The following is a 23,126-nucleotide window of genomic DNA, read 5'->3' on the forward strand; positions in this document are numbered from 1 at the left end:
ACAATTGTTTCGGCTAACATGATCGGATATTTGAGAAGATTCTATTTTTTCAAATGCCTTAGAGAGTGAACTTAAGAGGCTAATAGGTCTTAGATTCGATACAGTATTTAAGCGAGATTTCTTTTTTATTGGAATGACTTTAACATATTTCCATGCTTGTGGGAATTTGGATGTTGTGAGAATCGTATTGAATAAATGTTTGTATAATGGAAGAGCTAATGGAAGCATGTTTTTGAAAAAGTCTATGGGTAGGTTGTCAAGGCCACTAGCATTCGATTTAACAGAAAACAGTGTATTTACAATTTCAAATTCTTCTACACAGCGAAAGCTAAAATCACCGTATATTGAGTTGGTACGTGCATTTACGTCTGAAGAGTAGTTTTCCGAAAAGAAGTCGTTAATTTCATCAGCGGTTGATTCGCAGTCTACAGAAAATTGTTTTTTATTAGCTACTCCTATATTTTTAATGTTCTTCCAAAGTTTCTTGCTAGGGACATTGATATTTATCCGAAGGTTATCGTAGTTCTTTTTAGTATTCCTAATTAACGTAGTCACTCTGTTCCTAAGATTCTTGAACAAAAGATTGTCGGCTTGTAAACGTCTAGTTTTCCAATTTCTATAGGCTAAATCTCTTTCAATAATGGCCTTTTCTATTTCAGCATTGTACCATGGATTTTTTCTATACTTATAGAACTTTAATGGAAAAAACGCATCGTGTAAGAATTGGAAGTGTTCATTTAAGATATCAATCAACGTATCAGACACACTACAAGAAAGAAAGTAATCCCAGTTTATGTTATTGAAGGCAACTGACAATCCTTGGCTGTCAAAGTGTCTATAATCACGGATAAAATAACCTTGTTCGTTCTCATTGGAGGAAACATCGAGTACTGCAAGAATCATATCATGTCTAGATATGCCAGGCATTGATACCTGATTGACCCTTATAACAGTATCAGGAGAATCTATGATAAAAAGATCAAGTAAGGAACTGCCTGTGGTATGAAAGAAAGTTGGTTCGTGGTTCAAGCAAACATACGATAAATTGGAAAGGGTATCTACAAATCTGCTGGTTCTTGGAGAAACTTTATTCAAATCAGTATTAAAATCCCCTGTTATTAGAGTCAAATCATATTTCGTTTTAAATTCTTCAAGATGTTCGAATATCAAGTTACTGCAGTCGTTATCTGGCGGGTTGTAGTATACACCGAGGAAAATTCTATCAGTGTTGTTAACAAGCTCAAGCAGTAAGTACTCGGTAGTTTGACCCGTTGCAGAATGATCGAATGCAGATTTTTTCAGTAGCTTCAAGCACAGATTTTTCCTAAAATATACGCAGAGTCCACCTCCATGCCTATTTCTATCGTTGCGGATTAAATTGAAACCCTCGATATGAATCAATGAGTCATTTATGGTATCACTGAGCCATGTTTCAGACATACAGACAATGTCGGCCTTACTGTTGAAAAATATCGATTTCAGTTCCTCAAACTTAGAAAACCTACGAGCACAAAGGCTTTGTACATTTATGTGGCACACATTTAACTTGTCTGTCTGAATTTCGGTAGTTTACTTCGCTGAGTGTATTGAATTTTACGCAATTACGAGTTTCGAGTAAACCTGAAGGATACAGGTTAAAATGTCACTAGCACTGCGTTTTTTTTTTGTTGATGCAACATGCTAACCTAAACGCCATGAAGACCCACCTCAAGTGACTGAAATACCATCCTCTACAAAATTTTTCTTTTTTCTCTCCCATCTTCTCCTAATTCCACATTTCCATCGATCAATGGAAATATGATTCCCATCTAGACGTGGATCCGCAAGTGCTCGAGATCCAGCGCCAAAATCTTATAACGCAGAAAATCCTGCAGCGCTACCTCGAGCGACGATTGCATCCGGAGCGTAAGCCCCAGATTCGTGTGCCATCGGTGGACGAAATCCTTCCGAAACCGCTCCCCCCGGGTTCGGTGCGGGATGTTCGCCAACAGAATGCCACATTGAGTGGCAATCCACTACTGAAAGGTACCGCCGCTGGCAGTCGGTACAGTTTATTCAATGATTACAACAACAAGCAATACGAGTCGTTGGACGGAGACGAAGAATCGATGCAGCACCGTGGACAGGGCTTGATCGGCGAGGACTACGACGACGACGGCGAGGGGGACTTGGATCAGTACGAGGATCTGGGGGGCTCGCTGGATAATGATCACATTGACATTGAATCGCTGCAGTCGGGCGAATCGGAACACGTCGATTCGTTCTATCGGGACAAGTTCTACCGGCAGAGAGGTAACTATTTTCCTATGTTAACGAGCTACATTTGTTTGGCTATTATTGGAGCGATTGATCTATAAAAGAATTTCAAGTCACTTGAAGGTCGGTTGACTATCTGGTAGCCAGTGGAATGAATGGTGGAGGTGGTGTTGGTCTTTCTAGCATAAGTTTTTAATGGAAATCACACTGGTAGCACTGGTTATTTTTTTGTTTTTTTTTTAATAAAATAGATTAATATGATGTAGCAAATCGTTACCTTAACATAAAATTTGATAAACTCCCGATAAGAGGGTTGAGCATTTTTCTCTAAAAATGAAATTTGTGCTTGCTTTTGAAAATTTGTGTTCATCAGAATATATGACAGTTCAAAAGAATAAACCTAAATACATATGAAGTTCTAAAATTAGATTAAAGTCAAAAATTTGCTATTAAAAATTGAAAAGTATTGAAAATTAACCGTTCAACACTGTAGGTATATGTATTTCCAATTAGGAATTCGACATCATTACAACAATCCTCCTACACACTCATGCAATAGCATTCCTGTGCCAATCGATTTCACAGCCTCAACCAAGGTTAGCGAAATACTCACCACGATCAATGATCGGTTGATCGGAACGATTGCAATAACTGCATGGACCCGGATCAAGCAAGCTCACGAATGGTCTGTGGTTTCGAGCACCTTGAAAGATCACCTTGTTCGATGGGCATTCCTTTTCCCCCATGCAAATGGTCAGTCAAGCCAGGCTGCTTTTGTTTATGGATAGACAGACATTAAACATGTGTGTCTAGCAAAATTATTATTTGACGGCTGCTGCTGCTGATGGCACGATCATGTCAGTATGCCTTATTATTTAAATCAATTCGAATGTCGCCGCTGGTTATAAAGGTATATATAGGAATAGATTGGTTCAATAACAAACACTATTCAAGGCAATTGAACCTGACATCAACATCTGTTAGAGTGAAAAATGTGGGAATTAGTGTGGTGTCCTAAACATTTAAATAAATGGATCAAATATTGTTCTCGCTATGCAAAGTACCACCAGGTCAATGTTATCGAAAATACAAGTTGCACAGTTTTCTATAGCAGAGTCCATTGGCTCAATATCGCCCGGTCATACTACGTGATAGGATGCAGGATCATTTGAGAAGATTGTCCTATTTTTTAGGCTGCAGTCGTCTAGCCATTTGCAAATGTTTAAGCCAATAGGTATGAAATATAGTGGAGTGTAAGCTGAATGGTGCCCAAAATAGGACCCATACCCAAACGATCTCAAACCTTGTTGAATTTGTTTCATTATTTACTCCAACCCTTTAACATTGTCAAATGAAGGAGGAGGTTTTATAATAACTGCATGGTTTCACTAATACCTTACAACATAAGCTGTTGTATCTAATTTGTGTCATTGCTTGTCTACCAGAAACCTCACACCACAATGAAAAAGAACTGTCTCAAATTACAGTCATCGGTTTCCTATTCCGGAACTACCGGACAACCTTGACCAGCTAGACCAGTTCCACTTAACTGGAAAGCTACTCTGCATACAGAAGGAAATACGAACGCAACCCAAGCGTGCACGGCAAGGTAACTGGCATCCCGTTGCACACCCTACTCATGTTACCGTTCGACTTCTCAGTTGTACATACAGCAGGAACCGGCAAAATTCGTCTATTCATCACGCGATGAGACATTACCTTTTCAACACCTTCTCTGGAACATGCTCCATGGGCGTAGTACTTGCTTACGCTATCGACGTATGGTTCATTAGCATGAGCATGAGCATGAGCATAGATGACCGCACAATTCGTAGTTGCTACTCCGTGATTGACCAGAGCAATCGAAATTGCACAAGGAACCAATGAATAGGGCTTGGGACTAGCTTACTATTCTCAATGTACACAGGTCGAGAGCTCTCAACTTTAATAAGGTCAATAACGGCGCCGGCCACGTCCTTACGGTCATCGAGGATGGAAGGGAATGTTAGTAAGACAAACGTTGTTAAAAAAGACCGCGAATCGCTGCATCTCCACGTTTGTCTCAGGAAGGAATTTTTTGTTAGTAGGGTAAGGTACATTGTCAGTCCGGGAGTCACCTATGGTTGGTGATATGATTTGACAATGGATCAATATACAAACCGCCGTTAACAACCGACCATTTTTCGACGCAAGAACTAGCCAAGAAGAAAATTCTATCGCGCGTCTCCACTCCACTAGGGAGCAGAAACCTTTAGTCTATTCCACACAGAAATACACTGAACGCGACTCACTTGTCGGCGCCCGGGTTTTTTTCTCGACCGGCGAACCCGAAGTAACATTTTTCACTCTTTTGTGTAAATGCAAAAATGAAAGAAAATATTTATTATCAACTTAAAGTGTATTGGAAACTAGCGCCGAAGGGAAGCGAAAAATTCGGAACCGACTCGAGCCACGGCGCGGGCACACTCGTCCCGTCGTCGGAGCCCCGCAGAGAGAAGAGAAAAAAAAATCGCAAAAATCTAGCAAAGCCAGCGCGCGAAGCTTTGCTGCTGCCGAACTACCGCACACTACTGACTGCTTGGCGTCCCGTCGTCGGAGCCCCGCAGAGAGAAGGGGAAAGAAAATCGCAAAAATCTAGCAAAGCGAGCGCGCGAAACTTTGCTGCTACCGAACTACCGCACACTACTGACTGCTTGGCGTCCCGTCGTCGGAGCCCCGCAGAGAGAAGGGGAAAGAAAATCGCAAAAATCTAGCAAAGCGAACGCGCGAAACTTTGCTGCTACCGAACTACCGCACACTACTGACTGCTTGGCGACCCGTCGTCGGAGCCCCGCAGAGAGAAGGGGAAAGAAAATCGCAAAAATCTAGCAAAGCGAACGCGCGAAACTTTGCTGCTACCGAACTACCGCACACTACTGACTGCTTGGCGACCCGTCGTCGGAGCCCCGCAGAGGGAAGAGGAAAATACAATCGCAAAAATCTAGCAAAGCGAACGCGCGAAACTTTGCTGCTACCGAACTACCGCACACTACTGACTGCTTGGCGACCCGTCGTCAGAGCCCCGCAGAGGGAAGAGGAAAATAAAATCGCAAAAATCTAGCAAAGCGAACGCGCGAAACTTTGCTGCTGCCGAACTACCGCACACTACTGACTGCTTGGCGACCCGTCGTCGGAGCCCCGCAGAGGGAAGAGGAAAATAAAATCGCAAAAATCTAGCAAAGCGAACGCGCGAAACTTTGCTGCTGCCGAACTACCGCACACTACTGACTGCTTGACGACCCGTCGTCGGAGCCCCGCAGAGGGAAGAGGAAAATAAAATCGCAAAAATCTAGCAAAGCGAACGCGCGAAACTTTGCTGCTACCGAACTACCGCACACTACTGACTGCTTGGCGTCCCGTCGTCGGAGCCCCGCAGAGAAAAGGGGAAAGAAAATCGCAAAAATCTAGCAAAGCGAACGCGCGAAACTTTGCTGCTACCGAACTACCGCACACTACTGACTGCTTGGCGACCCGTCGTCGGAGCCCCGCAGAGAGAAGGGGAAAGAAAATCGCAAAAATCTAGCAAAGCGAGCGCGCGAAACTTTGCTGCTACCGAACTACCGCACACTACTGACTGCTTGGCGTCCCGTCGTCGGAGCCCCGCAGAGAGAAGGGGAAAGAAAATCGCAAAAATCTAGCAAAGCGAACGCGCGAAACTTTGCTGCTACCGAACTACCGCACACTACTGACTGCTTGGCGACCCGTCGTCGGAGCCCCGCAGAGGGAAGAGGAAAATATAATCGCAAAAATCTAGCAAAGCGAACGCGCGAAACTTTGCTGCTGCCGAACTACCGCACACTACTGACTGCTTGGCGACCCGTCGTCAGAGCCCCGCAGAGGGAAGAGGAAAATAAAATCGCAAAAATCTAGCAAAGCGAACGCGCGAAACTTTGCTGCTGCCGAACTACCGCACACTACTGACTGCTTGGCGACCCGTCGTCGGAGCCCCGCAGAGAGAAGGGGAAAGAAAATCGCAAAAATCTAGCAAAGCGAGCGCGCGAAACTTTGCTGCTACCGAACTACCGCACACTACTGACTGCTTGGCGTCCCGTCGTCGGAGCCCCGCAGAGAGAAGGGGAAAGAAAATCGCAAAAATCTAGCAAAGCGAACGCGCGAAACTTTGCTGCTACCGAACTACCGCACACTACTGACTGCTTGGCGACCCGTCGTCGGAGCCCCGCAGAGGGAAGAGGAAAATAAAATCGCAAAAATCTAGCAAAGCGAACGCGCGAAACTTTGCTGCTGCCGAACTACCGCACACTACTGACTGCTTGGCGACCCGTCGTCGGAGCCCCGCAGAGGGAAGAGGAAAATAAAATCGCAAAAATCTAGCAAAGCGAACGCGCGAAACTTTGCTGCTACCGAACACTACTGACTGCTTGGCGTCCCGTCGTCGGAGCCCCGCAGAGAGAAGGGGAAAGAAAATCGCAAAAATCTAGCAAAGCGAACCCGCGAAACTTTGCTGCTACCGAACTACCGCACACTACTGACTGCTTGGCGACCCGTCGTCGGAGCCCCGCAGAGAGAAGGGGAAAGAAAATCGCAAAAATCTAGCAAAGCGAGCGCGCGAAACTTTGCTGCTACCGAACTACCGCACACTACTGACTGCTTGGCGACCCGTCGTCGGAGCCCCGCAGAGGGAAGAGGAAAATATAATCGCAAAAATCTAGCAAAGCGAACGCGCGAAACTTTGCTGCTGCCGAACTACCGCACACTACTGACTGCTTGGCGACCCGTCGTCGGAGCCCCGCAGAGGGAAGAGGAAAATAAAATCGCAAAAATCTAGCAAAGCGAACGCGCGAAACTTTGCTGCTGCCGAACTACCGCACACTACTGACTGCTTGGCGACCCGTCGTCAGAGCCCCGCAGACGGAAGAGGAAAATAAAATCGCAAAAATCTAGCAAAGCGAACGCGCGAAACTTTGCTGCTGCCGAACTACCGCACACTACTGACTGCTTGGCGACCCTCCGTCAGAGCCCCGCAGAGGGAAGAGGAAAATAAAATCGCAAAAATCTAGCAAAGCGAACGCGCGAAACTTTGCTGCTGCCGAACTACCGCACACTACTGACTGCTTGGCGACCCGTCGTCGGAGCCCCGCAGAGAGAAGGGGAAAGAAAATCGCAAAAATCTAGCAAAGCGAGCGCGCGAAACTTTGCTGCTACCGAACTACCGCACACTACTGACTGCTTGGCGTCCCGTCGTCGGAGCCCCGCAGAGAGAAGGGGAAAGAAAATCGCAAAAATCTAGCAAAGCGAACGCGCGAAACTTTGCTGCTACCGAACTACCGCACACTACTGACTGCTTGGCGACCCGTCGTCGGAGCCCCGCAGAGGGAAGAGGAAAATAAAATCGCAAAAATCTAGCAAAGCGAACGCGCGAAACTTTGCTGCTGCCGAACTACCGCACACTACTGACTGCTTGGCGACCCGTCGTCGGAGCCCCGCAGAGGGAAGAGGAAAATAAAATCGCAAAAATCTAGCAAAGCGAACGCGCGAAACTTTGCTGCTACCGAACACTACTGACTGCTTGGCGTCCCGTCGTCGGAGCCCCGCAGAGAGAAGGGGAAAGAAAATCGCAAAAATCTAGCAAAGCGAACCCGCGAAACTTTGCTGCTACCGAACTACCGCACACTACTGACTGCTTGGCGACCCGTCGTCGGAGCCCTGCAGAGAGAAGGGGAAAGAAAATCGCAAAAATCTAGCAAAGCGAGCGCGCGAAACTTTGCTGCTACCGAACTACCGCACACTACTGACTGCTTGGCGACCCGTCGTCGGAGCCCCGCAGAGGGAAGAGGAAAATATAATCGCAAAAATCTAGCAAAGCGAACGCGCGAAACTTTGCTGCTGCCGAACTACCGCACACTACTGACTGCTTGGCGACCCGTCGTCGGAGCCCCGCAGAGGGAAGAGGAAAATAAAATCGCAAAAATCTAGCAAAGCGAACGCGCGAAACTTTGCTGCTGCCGAACTACCGCACACTACTGACTGCTTGGCGACCCGTCGTCAGAGCCCCGCAGACGGAAGAGGAAAATAAAATCGCAAAAATCTAGCAAAGCGAACGCGCGAAACTTTGCTGCTACCGAACTACCGCACACTACTGACTGCTTGGCGACCCGTCGTCGGAGCCCCGCAGAGAGAAGGGGAAAGAAAATCGCAAAAATCTAGCAAAGCGAGCGCGCGAAACTTTGCTGCTACCGAACTACCGCACACTACTGACTGCTTGGCGTCCCGTCGTCGGAGCCCCGCAGAGAGAAGGGGAAAGAAAATCGCAAAAATCTAGCAAAGCGTCGTATGGTTCATTAGCGTGGTTCAAAAAATCGTTTTTGCTCCACACCGCTTATTCTATTCCTAACCAGATTATGTGCCTTCTCACAAAAATTGAGCTCATTTGGTTGAAAATTGAGACTGCACAAGCCCGTCAAAGTTTGTATGAGAATTACTATGGGAAAACGATGTTTTTCATTCAATCGACCGTAGCATTTCCACAAGTGCGCTATTGGGTTAGTCGACCCTTGGTAGCACTAGGCTACTCTATCAGCTACAACTTTGCCGAAGACCGCATTCAAATCGGACGCCTCATTAATTAGTTACCGATTTGTATCCAACTGGGTAAACTTTAGCTATGATCCTCCAGCTTCCCAGCAGGCAACATTGCTGCATATGGCGCCAAAGATAGCACACTGAAATCATGGCTACTATGTTCCACTGCAGAATGCAGTGATGCCCATCGAATAGTTTAACCATCATGAGTAAAGATTTCGATTCTGGATAAAATCGGTAACTAATTAATGAGGCGTCCGATTCAAATGCGGTCTTCGGCAAAGTTGTAGCTGATAGAGTAGCCTAGGATTAGCAAGGGTCGACTAACCCACTAGGGCACTTGGGGAAATTCTACGGTTGATTGAATGAAAAACATCGTTTTCCCATGGTAATTCCCATACAAACTTTGACGGGCTTGTGCAGTCTCAATTTTCAACCAAATGAGCTCAAATTTTGTGAGAAGGCATATTATCTGGTTAGGAACCGAATGAGCGGTGTGGAGCAAAAACGATTTTTTGAACCACGCTAATGGTTCATTTGTGTGGATTGCTCCCTACCCGTGATCATGCGCAGCGGGAGGGCGGAGTGACTAGGGTAATTGATCCGATCATGGAGGAGTTAAGCGCAGGGTTCATGTTTAAACCACAATTGTATGGCCCCAAGCAAACTTTTTACATGGATTGAATTGAAAATAATAAAATCCATCCTTAATCTACGGGAAAATAACGAAATATTGCCACTTTTATGTTGTTATGAGCATTTTATTCGTTTTTATCTGAAAGAATATTGTGTTCCTAATGTTGCGGTATGTGTTCCTAATGTTGCGGTATTTTGTTCCTATTGTTGCGGTATCCCATTGAAATCATATGGGATACCGCAACATTAGGAACACTACCGCAACAATAGGAACACAGCAGCAAACACATTTAGGAAAATATTTTTTTTAAATAAGTTTTTGGGCAAATCTTAAGCAAACAAATGGTGCAATCTCATAATTTAAGCACCATACATCTATTAAAAATACCTTTTTTAACATTTCAGTCGAAAAAGTGCTCAATTGCCATTACCGCAACATTAGGTACTACCACAACGATGGGAACAATTACCCTAAGGGTTCAACCATTCCGTATGATTTTGCGCCTAACAAGTTGAAGACAAGCGGCACATGCTGTGTAACAACATCTGTAGAAGAAAGTGAAAGTAATCATCTCATGTACTAACAGAAACGTACAGAGGAGGTTCAGTGGACACTGATTAGCATCGGTCGATGTGGGGAGGAGGATATTGGGTAATAATGATGAATGTTCAATGGGTAGTGCTGTGCGAAAAGTGAACAAGTAACACAGAAATTGCATGCCTTTGGTGTTGATGTGGGGCAAACGGTTAACATGGGAATCAGTTTATCTGTACTGAAGTCATAATTAGCACGTATAGGCATCTCATCGTTAGACGATGGCATACATAACTTATAAACTCTAAAAAAGTACATAATGATAATATACGTGAAACTGCCGAGATTTCCCTGTCCGAAAACGACAACCTTAGAAGACAAATTAAATAACATTTCTATTAACTTTAATTTTCCAAACAATGCTTTTACTTCCTAACAGTCATCAAACATTTATTTGTCTTTTTCTTTATTGGCGTTAAATCTCAACTAAACAGAGCTGTTCAGGCTCATCTTAGTGTTCTTCGATATTTTTTCAATGTGTTTTAGAAGTTTCAGTTACCTTTTACAAGCATTTATATTAGAGCTCCTTGCTTTGTTTCCAAACCTTATGTAAATTTATAAACCTGGAATCGGGCCTAAATTTTTAAATTAATGAATAAAAAACAACAAAACTACAAATTGTTTTCTAAACTATCTCAACATACACTGTGATGAGGCAACTATTTCAACAGTATGTAAATAAATCACTCTCGCTCTTCGTGCATTTATGATCATGAATCGATGAAATTTGAATTTCCTAATAACAACTAAATCACCGTGTTGTTTATTGGGTCGGTAGCTTGCTTGGTAAAGCACTTGTCTAGCGTAAATACATAGGTCGTGAGTTCAAATCACACCTGAGTTAAGGATTTTTCAAAGTTTTATCAATAACACTACTCGACAAAATTTTACAAAATTTGGTGTTATCGGATGAGAAAAAAAAACAGGGGTTTGGCCTAGAAGTCTCATAGTGAAAGAAATTTTGAAAAATATTGGACCGGGCCTTCACAGTTTATGACCGAACTTTGTATGGAGAACTTGGGGTGTTCAATTGATATTAGCATTAGAACGTGCCGAGCACATGTTAAGGCGTTTTCGGCATTTAGGTTTATTTCGTTATTGTCTAACACCTAAATATATGCACAGCGCGTTTTAATGCACATATCAATTGAACACCCCAAGTTCTCCATATGCATAAGGCCCGGTCCAATATTTTTCAGAAAAAATCTTTCACTGTGACACTTCTAGGGTCCCAAACCCCTCTTATTTTTTTTCTAATCCCATAACTAAATTCAGTGTTGAACGGTGTAATTTATCCTTTGTACATATAAGTACGTTAAGTTAATTGAAAATTAAACTTTGCGCTTAAGTGAAAAAACTTTTTAATTTCTTCAGCTTATTTGAGCAAAAAAAATTGATCAATTTCTATATGTAAATCAAAAGTAGACTAAATCAAGATTCAATGATAAACCATACCAAATAACTTTATGTAGTGGCATAGTGGGACCGCGCATGACTCGCCAATAGAATGTCCAATTTGGGTCGTCTTTATTTTGTTCTGTTAGTTTTAACCCAAGAAAGGTTTATGAGATAAAAATATGGAGAACAATATGGAAACTTTGCTTTTTCATGCATTTTGTGAACGGGGATTCGGACTTGGAACAGCTAGAAAATGATCGTGTCAAAATTTGCAGGGGTTTAGGGTTTCAAAATCATCGGTTTTAGCATATTCTGACGTTAAAAAAAAAAACATGTTTTTGGCCCCATAGGGGAACCTGGGGTAATATGCACCCCTAGGGCAAAACGCCTTCACGCTATTTCATTAAAAATGAAGCTCCTTCAGATGCAAGCAAACTAGATGTAATTTTGAGCCGATCAAGCTCAAGAATGACTAGAATATTCCAACGAAAAGCGTGGGAAACTACACACTACCAAAAACTCGCGTATTTTTACGTCATATTACGCCGCCATATGAAAGCAAGATAAATGACGGAAAATTGCGCATGCTTTTAAAATTACACGAAGGCTTTGGCTTAAAAAATACACGTCATGACGTAAAAATAGGCTTTACATCATGACGTACTATTTTAAAGCGTTGTTGAAACTTAACTTATTACAGTACCAAAATTTATAATCTTATTACAATTTAATTATTCTATCACTTAGTGATTTTGCTGGGTTTTAGAAAAAATCTCGCTGAACGGACAATTCCTTTGCCCTAAACTTTTGCCGACTGTATACCACCATTCAAGATAGCACTAGTCTGCCGGTATCTTCTCCAAAACTATCTGTTTTAAGCTACTGTGATCTGCATTCTTCACCTGGCAAAACTCGCATTACCATTTTGAAATGCCACCGAAAACGAAATTCACTTTGTTTTCCTTCAACATCATGCAGAAATAATATCTCTAAATAGCTCTTAACAGGCCTGGTAGCGAGTCACTATTGAGTAACTTGGTCACTATTTTCGTGTAAGTCACTTAAAAGTCACTATTTTCAGCAATTTTCAACTAAAGTCACTTTTTCTGTTAAAAAGTCACTATTTTCAACTATTTTCAATGTTCTGTGAGCCAGTGAGTAAAACAAGAGTTGATGAAGAGTTTAAAATAGTGAAAATTAAGCTTTGTGTTACTGGAGACAATAAAATGTCTAGTACGTATGTAGATCTGTTGACAAATTCATCAATCTTTGTAGACAGACTGACTTTGATTATTAGGGTTGTCTTTTTGCATATGGTTCGTTTGACTACACTTCAAAAAACATTTTGTGATAACATCCTCGACAATAACAAAAAATCGAAGGTTTTTTACTACTGATAAAATTACTTAAGCATTTTTAGAATTCTTGCCGAAATTTTTGGCGGAGTTTACGTTAAAATTTTCAGTCAGCATTTTGAAAACCTTGTGTTGCTGTTATGTATACATGTAGGGTAGCGAACCACTTGAGCAGCGGCCGGTATTTTGGGCACTCTTCGCTATAACTCAGTCAATTCCAAACCAATGGACTTGAAATTTTGTGCACGGCTAGATACTATGCGTATCTTATCGCGTTCCAAAAAGTGTGTCAATTGGTTCAGAATTGGCTGAGTTATAGCAGAAAAGTGCCCAAAATACGACCCCTGCCGAGATGGTTCCATTTCCCTATTTACTTATTTCTGAATTTCTTGCAAGATCTTCCGTATAATATTCTGGTGTAGTGCCTGGAAGAAATTATGGCAGATTTCGTTAGTCTGATAATATTCTTCAAGGAATGTCTGACAAATGCAATCCTGAAAAAGAATACCGTCGTGCGGGGCTTCTTTATACACTTTTTCATGGTTTTTCAACTTTACGACATTATAACTCCCAGACTAGTGAATGAATTTCCGCAATTTTTATACACAACTAGCTGTCCCCGGCAAACTTTGTCTTGCCTACTGCGTTTTTGACGTTTCAAGTCCCTAGCCAAGCGCCCAAGTCCCCGTTCAAAGTGTATGAAAACCCGATTTTCAAAAACTCTTAACCCTAAAACCCCTCCCCCCCCGTGGCTACGCCAGTGGCTGGCGAAATACTGGAAGACTTGTACTTCTCCTGTAATGGCACGAAGAATTCGCTAGGAAGTTAATGGTAATATTATGGAAATTTCACCTTAGACTTTTTAAATATGAGATAAAGATGTACGCCGCGAAATACTTCAAGAATTCCACAAAAATTTCCTTATTACTTACTTTTATTGGTTCCCACATTTTTTTTTTATTTTGAGAGGATTCTTGCGAAAATATAAAAAAAATTCATGAGATATTCTTACTAAAATTCTCTGTGTAAGTGTTTCATCAAAACAGGAATTTTGCCAAAAAATTGTTAACCAGATGTCCAAAGATTTCATAAGAAATTCCACATTTGAAGCATCGCCATTCCCTAGTACACGCCGCCACGAACTACAAAAGTTATAACATTTTTATTTTCATTAAAAAAAATCTCCAGAAATTTTAGCAAATATTCCTCAAAGAGGTTCCCGTGGAATCAGACTACCACAAGTACAAAAAAATACCGCAATTATGTTCATAAAAATCTTTTCAGAAATTCATTCACCACCTCTGAGCTTTTCGTCTTAAAGCTCAGAATTTCTTCATCAACCAGGGTTTGGCCAAAAAATCATTCAATGACATCCGTTTTAACTTATTCTGAAGAAAACTTCATCAAGAATTTCCAAAAAAAAAAATCCATCGATGCGTCCCAAAGGGTTTCTGCCGGTACCGACTTAAGAATTAATGTAGTCAACACAACTATTTATTAACCTCATGCCCATTTGAATCCATTTAGTTCTACATAATATATGCTAGAAAATTGAATATAAACATGCAATTTTGTACATTTTTTGGAATAAGCGTGGAAGTTTTCTCTGGAAAATGTTCATTATGCGATACTCCAGGGTTTTTTGAATAAAGTTCGTCCTAAATTGTTTGTGCCAAATGTCACTACTAAGTCACTTTTTTGCTATCTGTAAGTCACTATTTGGTCACTATTTTCGAGAAATTGGTCACTAAATTAACTATTTCAACCATCATGTTTTACTACCAGCCCTGTAACTAAATAACCACTGATTGATTTGCCACCGGCAAAGTGCTGTACTTTGAATTTCACCTTTCGAAAACAGGGACACTTCATCTTAAGAATTGAGTTCTCTTTGCACATATAACAGCACTCTGGCATCTCTCTGCTAACCACAAGAACCGTTTTTCATTGCTGGAATAGAGACGAACCAGCCAAGGGCTGAAAGTCTCTTTAATAAAGACAAATCAATCAATCAATCAATCATTGCTGGAATAATCACAAAGTTAATCCTGGGCGGATTATTAACATAAATCAACGGAATCCGAAAACGTCAACAAAAAATCAATCACATTTTTCGTTGCGTCATGTTAGCTTCTGTCAGATTTTTAGTTTAAATCACTTGCAATTTTCTGATTTTCTTGGTGTGTATGGTTTTCCATTTTTGGATAGGTGAGCTAATTTGCAGCGCGCGGAATTTATGCAACTGTGCGCTGATTGCACTTGTTTACATCATTTTTAAACTCGGTAAACTGATGATCGTTTTTGGTGTAGAATCATGCCCTGAGTTCGAAAACGCGAAGGAAAAATATTACAGTGCAGCGGAATTGTTTTCGTCTTTCCATACAAGGTTGATGATTTGAAATCGAATTTGTCCTATTTTTAAGCAAAGTCGCTCACTTCACACATCTCACTCTTCGTAATCAATGCTTCGATTAATCCGATTTACGGTAACTCGCCTACATATGATATATCAAATAAACGTTGAGAAAGATTTTATAAATTGTTTTTTTTTTCTCATCGAAAAAAAATACATTTCTTCATTTATTTTTGGACAATTTGCTAAAATTTAAGGAGATTGTCCCCAAAACTCGCCAATATCTTGAATTTCATCAATCTGACGCAAAACCTGCATTCAGATGATCGAATGGTATTATATTCAGCTTTTAATTTATGGAAGAAGATTTGAAATTTGTTGAACAAAACGCAAAATATTTGAATTTTATTAAATTCCATATTTTTAAAAGTTGTAAAACTCGATATTGAGCTAAAACTCAAAAACTGTTCTACTTCAAGTTTTTTGAAGCACGGTTTCAGCGCTAAATTAAGCTTCAAAAGTTTTGGTCGTTGATAGAAGTTCACGACTTTCGTTTTATTTTGTATACTAGTGTTATATGAAATCAACCCATTAACTACCATCCGCCTCCTAGGCCATCAACTGCTGCCGTAAATTGTTTTATGGAGCCGCTTGGTATTTCTTTAAAATTCAAAGCGGGACATGCCAGAGGTCGTTTTGCCCCACCTCAAGGTGCGTATTTCCCCCAACAGCAATACTTTTTTATATTATTTTTTTTTCTTTTGATTAGGTGAATGTGATATCACGCGGGCCTAAACTTAGTGTTTCTTAGTCAAAGTAGTAAACGATCTTTCAAAACGTAAGACACTCTTAAATTCGTCTTAATCTCAGTTATTTCACCGTTTGCTTAGGGGATGCATATTACCCCACTTTCCATACAATTTTTGAGAGCATTAGGCTCCTTTAAAGACCACTTAGCCTTGACCTATTACTGACATTCCAACCGGTATTCAGCATTGGATTCTGCCTCTCCCAGGGATTCCACCCGGGACTTTTTCATTGATTTTTCCCGAGGGCTATTTTGGGGTACTCTCCTGGGATTTTTTTAAAGAAATTTATCATGGGATTCCCGCAAAGATTGCTTCCGGGATTTCTTCTGAGTTTTTTCAAAGATTCCTTCTCGCATTCCTTCAGTGATATTCTCCAGCAATTCACAGGGATTCCTTCCTGGATACCTTCATTCATTCCTCCTGGGAATTCTTCCGGGCGTTTTACGGATTATTTATGATACATCATTAGGAATTCTCCCTGGGGTGTCTCCCGGGATTCCTTTATGAATTTATTCCGGCCTTCTTTAACCCTTTGGAGCCGGATAATTTCGCCACTCATATTGATCCCTCCAGCTCCAAAGGGTTAAGGGATTCCTTCAAAAATTTCTCCCAGAAATCTATCATTGTTACCTCCAGCGATTACTTCAATAATTTTTCTGGGATTTCTCCATTGATTTCTTCCGGCATTTTCCAGAGATTCTGTCAACAATTTCCTCTGGAATTTCTTTATTTATCTTTCTCGTGTTTTTCTTGATATTTCTTCAGGAATTCCTATAGGACTTCTCCAGGTATTCTTGAACTTCTTGAATTCCGTTATGGATTTCTACCGGGATTTCTTTTGAAAATTATCTTGGATTTCCGTCAAGAATTCCTTCAGAGATTTCATCACGGTTTCCTCCCTAGGAATTTCTTTCGGGATTTCTTCCGAGATTCTAATATGAATTGCTTCTGGCATTTTCCGTCCATAATTCTTTTAAATTTTTTGGTGTTTCTTCATTGACCATTCCCTGCTTTTTTATTTCTCCTGGGAGTTCTTCAAGGATATCTTCAAGTTTCATCCAGGAATTCTTCCTAGAATTCTGTTAAGAATCCCTCCAGGGATTCCTTCCTTAATTGCTCCCGGTATTTCTCTGGGGATTCATCTTCAAGGAATTTTTCGCCATTCATCCTGAGATTCCTTTCTGGTTTATTCCAGGATTCCTTCCGGTATACTTTCACGGATTGTTCCCGAGATTGTGTCTGGAATTCCCTCAGAGTTCTTCCTGAGTATTCTCCCGGGGTTCATGCTTTAAATTCTCTTAGGATTTCTCTTGCATTCTTTCGGAGATCTCTCCCGGTTTTTTTTTCAAGGATTCCTAAAAAAATACAGATACTATTTCCAGGATTCCATCAGATTTTATCTTACTTACTTCTAGAACCCCTTTAGATTTTCTTCTGGGCTTTCTTCATGGAATCTTTTCGGGATCCCTTCAGGAATTCCTGAATCTTCCAGGAATTCCTCCATTGATTGTTCACGGATTTCTTTGAAAGATTATTTTATGAAATCCTCCAGAGTCTCCTTCAGGGGTACTTTTTGAGCTATGAACAGGAGTTCCTAACGAAATACCTTCAGGGATTTATTTCGGGATTCCTGCAGGGATTTCTGCCTGGATTCCTACATCAACTTCTCTTTGGAATCTTTTATTAACTTTTCATGCATTTCTGCAGAATTTTTCAGGGACCTCCCATTGGATTCTCTTAGGAACTCCTCCAGGAAATAAAAGGAATTCCTTTTGGGATTTCTCCATGGATTAATCTCAGATTTTTTGAGGATTTCTCCAAGGATTATTGCTAGAATTTCTTCTGTAATTCCTTCAGAACTCATACTGTTTTTTGTAGGGATTCCTGAGGGCTTTCGTCCGGACTTCCTTAATGGATTCCTTCCGTGGTTCCTTCAAGAATTCATCCCAGGATTCCATCTCAGTCATCCAAGGATTTTTTAATTCTTTCCAGTCCTTAGATTCCTTCCAGTATTCTTTCAAGTTGTTTTAACCGAGATTTATTTGAGGATTCCTTTGGGGATCTCTTATGCATTCTTTTTGGAAGATTTTTCCAACAAGTCTTTCATAGTTTCTTCCCGGGTAATCATCAGAGATTTGTTCAGAGATTCTTTTAATGATTTCTCCAGGAATCTTTTCGGGATTCCTTCAGAATTTCTTCCTAATTTTCTCTCGAGATTCCTTTATTGGTTTATATCAGGAATTCCTTCAGAATGTTCTCAGAGACATATCTTGAGAATTCTTTCAGGAATTCCTCCAGACATTCCTTCTAGTATTCTTCAGAGATTTCAGTGAAACGTTCTTGGATTCCTCCCGGAATTCTTTCTAGGATTTCTTTCTTGAAATTCCGGTATTCTTTCATTGCTTTCTCCTGTAATACTTTGAATTTGAGCGATTCCTTCCGTTACTTGAAACCATATGAGAAGCTTTCCGATTTTTTTTCCGAACGCATACATTTCTCCGAGAGTTTCTTCAGGAATTTCATCGAAAGGTCCTTTATTAGTTCCTCAATGAATTGCCTTAGGAGCTTCTCCGCGAATACTTTCAATAGTTCCGCCACAAGTTTCTCCAGGAGTTCCTTAAAGAGTTGTACATACAGATCTTTCACAAATTACTCCTTCAGGATTTCCTATAGGAGGGTCCTCAGAAGTTTCTTCTGAAGCTTTTCCAAATGTTTCCCACTAGCTCCTTTAGAAGTTTTCTTAGTAGTTATTCAAGGAGTTTCTTAAGAAGAGCACCCCCAGAAGCTCCTCCAGGAGTTTCTCCTGGTGCCCCTTCAGGAGATTCTCCCGAAAATGCCAGTAGCTAATCAAGAAGTTTTCCCAGGAGCTCCTGCATGAGTTCGCAAGCAGCATTCATGCCACAGAAAAGTCATGGCAGCATATGCTTTGTTTGTACAGAAGTCATCGTAACTTACTTCTAACGCAATGCTAGTAGTTAGTAAGTAATAGTGACTTCTCTGCAACCCAAACTTACGCTGCTGTCACTTTTCTGTTACACATGTGCCGCATGGGCTTCTTCAGAAACTTCTGTAGCAGATATTCTTAAAAGAGTTTGCCCAGAAGCTCTAGGAGTTTCTCCAGGAACTCTTTCTTTGTTCATTCAGGAGTTTCTCCAGGACCTCCTTCCAGAATTCCTCCAGGGGTGTCTCCAGGAACAGTTTTAGTTTATGGTTGGTGCAAACCGGAGCTCCAGGAGCTCATCCAATAGTTTCTTCGGAAGCTCCTGCAGCAGTCTCTCCAGAAGCTAATCCAGCAGTTTCTCCTGTAGCGTTCTCAAAAGTTTCACCCGCAGCTTTTTCATGAGTTTCTCCAGGAGCTCCTACATAAGAAACTCCAGCTGCATAATTTACATCCAGAGGGTTTTCCAGAAGCTGCTGGAGAAGTTTTTTTGTCAGAAGTTCACCCAGGAATTTTATCATCTCCAAGATTTTCCAGGAAATTCTCCTACAGCTCCTCCTGGAGTTTCTTCAAGAGATCCTCGGCTGAGTTCAAAATTTATCTCAAAATTCTGTCAGATATTCAACCATATATTTCTTCTTTCGCTTTTCTGGTACCGTGGTTTCGGGTGAAATTGATCGACATGAGGGCTATTTTTATTTGTCAAAAATAACGCTTTAAACTTAAAACAAACTTAAACAACTGACCATCATCTGGCTCAAAGGTTATTGAATGATGAGTTTACATGTTTTACAGACAATTAGTCACATATTTCTGTATTAAATTCAATATTTTTCGAAACTGCGTGTTAGGCGAACTTCAAAGACACTTCCTGACTTTTGTTACCGCAGCAATATCGCAAATGCAATGAATATTCGAATGAATGTGTCTAGCTGCCAAGTATTTGCTAAACCTGATTTCGTCATCAAAAATTCTATAAAAATTCAAATTTTTGCATAAAATAATACTTTTTGGAAGTAATCACATATACAGTACGAATATTACATACTTTCAGGCGTTTATTGGGATTTACCAAACTTTTAACTTAAGTAATTAAAAGATTAGTAAAGTTGCAAAAGTTTTGCACTGCTTTTCGCATTCCGGGGTTGTTAATTCAGGTGGAAGACATATTTTCAGGACTTGCAAAAACATATTTACAACCCGAACGTAAAATTTTTGATTTTTTATTTCAAATGACATTTATTATAATTAAATGGTTGAAGCAGACCTGGTGTGATGGTTAAAGCCCGTGACTGTCACGCAGAGGATCTTGGAACGAATCCCACTCTCGACAAACTCATAATATGTGAGTTCTTCTATCGGAAGGCCTAGGGCTGAAAATCTCGTTAATACAAATAAAAAAAAAATAAAATGATTTGCAGACGTACTTGTTTTAAAGCATTGAGTTTAACCATATCGATAATTATTCAAAAAATAGGCGCCGAAAACTGCGAAAAGTGATCAATTTTACCCGAAATTACGGTACTTGGTATGGCATTATAGGATGCTCAAGTACACACATTCAATAGACGACATCTGATCAAATATAATGTAATTGAAAAAAAAAAATCAATGAAACCACACGTGACCGACCCACTAAAGTTCCTACTTCAATGAACCAATCGCTATTTTCTTCCTCGATTACGTTGATTGATTGATGAAAAATCTGACAAGAGCGTCTCGGCTAAACTTCGACATCGGTCGCGGTGGTGGCTTAGAAAAATCTATTGAGACATTTTTCCTCGCTCTTGGACAGTCTTTGTACAGGAAGAGATGAAATCCCTCGTCGAGGGTAGCTATTACATAGCATTTCTGCGGTCGATTGTTGTGATTGGCATCGTTTGCAGCACAGTTTGTAGGGGGCCTATCATCTGACGGACGGTAACCGACAACAACGTTTTAATGTAATCTGACACTGATTCGACCTCAGCTTGAACCTATTGACCATTAGTAAATCCACTGTGAAGCGAGTACCGAGTAGACACTTTTGAGCTTATTAAATTAATGTAATTGGCGTACCATAAATATGGTGTTGAACGTCTTCCTGGTTGGCGGCGCAATTCAATTTTGATCCTATCAGGTTCCTAAACATTGTGCTAGGGAATCATTTATCCAATGTGAAGTGAACTCTTTAATAGGTTTCGTCATAATTATTCGACTATGGGGTGGATGCTGAAGGCATACTATGCTACGGTTTATACTAATTTGATGATAACATTTTTCTTTACTGGAATGCTAAATTTATTAACATTCAGCTGGCCGTATTGCGTTGAGATCATCAAGAAATACCAAATCCAATTACCTTAATTTTTCAAATTAATGTTTTGTTTCTTCTTTTCGTTTTTCCACAGCATCCCAGCTCTCAGGTACGTACCTTAATAATTTACAGCGACCGAATGAAACATCACTTTAGCCGTCTAGATGCGAAAAGATCAAAGAGAAACACACGGCCCAATATTGTAGCAGTTGTGATGTACCTTTGCCCATCATACACTTTTCGTGTTCACCACTCGTACCTCCGTCACGTCTTGATACACTTTTCATCGACCAACAAAACCGGTAGCTGACTTTTTTCAACTTGTGCGCGATGATTACATACCTACATACATACATTTAAATGCCGAGCAATTTATACGACACTGAAAAGATTTTTCCGTGCACCAGAGGCTACCATTAGATCTTAACATGTAGATTGATCCTCCTGTAACAAGCGCCAAATGGATTATGCTCACGTCGGTTTGCGTAGAAAACATATAAATCACTTGGTTACATAACCACCGCTTCTTGATACACTCGATTGGAGATTTATTAGAGTTATCCAACTAATATTTCGTTGAAAATTTCAGAGCAAGATGTAACACTTTGAAGCCGGAGTTTTTCCAAGCGTTATTATAGAGTTTTTTTCCTAAGTATTTCTGTAATTTTGGTGCTCAACAGCATAAAAAGGGTAGAATATGATGCAAATTATTTTTTCTTGATATCCTAGGTCATCCAAACTGTTCTTGAGTTTAGATCCTAAAGTCTACGGGTGTTACAATAACTTCTTTAATCATTCAAAGCTTTTGTAATCTATCATGCCCAGTAAGTCTTCTGAAAGTTCAAAAGACATAATTAGATCAGTCGGGATATCCTAGGTCATCCAAATTGTTCTTGAGATCAGTCGTAAAAATATCTTTTTTGCAGTTTTGACTTACACAACATTACCAATCGTAATGTTTGTATCAATTTCTTTGCTGTAGTCCTTATCCTCGGTCGCGACCCACATTTGCCTACAGATTTGTGCTCGAGATGTGGCTTCGCCATATCTGCACCTTTGCTAAAAGTTTTTAGTTAGGGAAGTTTAGTAATCCTTAAAATATCTCAAAGGTATTTTGGAATGATGGCTCTGAGTTTCACAGAGGTTCACGGATTCCTCGAATTACTTAAGTAAATAAAGTGGAATATGTAACACTACTTAATGAAGTGGCAAAACCTATTACCACAAGTGAATACCTGAACCTATGGTTTCGGGAGTAGTGTGGCTGAATTACAGATTACAATTGGATGTGTGATGTTTAAGTTTATTGTGCGAATAACTACTGTTACAGTCAAGATAATAATAATATATATTAGACTTCAGGTTGGTCTAGTCACTGCGATTGATTATGCAACGTTATGCAGATATCGCTGCAGTTACGAGTGTAGATCTGACGTTCTGAACTCCAAGATAGTTTGGCTGACCTGGAATATTCCAATAGTGTCTCCTAATGACTTTGAGATTTCAAGAGCTTCACGGATTCCAGCAGATTCTGCAATGCTATTAAATATGGTGTTACATGAAGTTGTTCGTGTAGGTTTGAAGGACTTTATTATAGAACAGTTTGGACGACCCTCAATATCCCATAAACAAGTAGATCTTAGATTGCTTCAGTAACCGTGACTGATTATGCAACGTTACTCAGTAGAACAGATATGGCTGTTGTTAAGAGTGTAGTCTGAAGTTCTGAACTCCAAGGTAGTTTGGATGACCTGGAATATTTAAAGTTATTTAAAGTTATTCTTGTAGATTTGATGAACTTCATTATAGAACAGTTTGGACGACCCAATATTCCAAAGGTTTATAATAAACAAGTAGAATTTAGATTGATTCTGTAATCGCAGTTGATTACATTACTTATTATAAGGTTAG

The 23,126-nt window shown here is 40.6% G+C and overlaps 1 protein-coding gene across 11 annotated transcripts in view; it reads left to right on the plus strand.

The window, feature by feature from the left end:
• LOC109398030 (collectin-10) overlaps positions 1-23,126 on the plus strand; it is a 240,539-nt gene that overhangs the window by 74,523 nt on the left and 142,890 nt on the right. For 9 of the 11 annotated variants that reach the window (XR_009997849.1, XR_009997847.1, XR_009997848.1 and 6 more), the window contains 2 exons: positions 1,813-2,292; positions 21,310-21,324. Coding sequence is in view for 1 of the 11 variants with exons in the window: in XM_029874712.2 (XP_029730572.2) it covers positions 1,813-2,292; positions 21,310-21,324 (495 nt within the window). In the remaining 10 variants the exon portion in view is untranslated. The remainder of the gene's footprint in view (positions 1-1,812; positions 2,293-21,309; positions 21,325-23,126) is intronic. The other 2 variants (XR_003897885.2, XR_003897886.2) reach the window with 1 other exon arrangement.

The sequence above is a fragment of the Aedes albopictus genome, chromosome 2 (assembly GCF_035046485.1).
Source record: "Aedes albopictus strain Foshan chromosome 2, AalbF5, whole genome shotgun sequence".
Classification (NCBI taxonomy): Eukaryota; Metazoa; Arthropoda; class Insecta; order Diptera; family Culicidae; genus Aedes; species Aedes albopictus.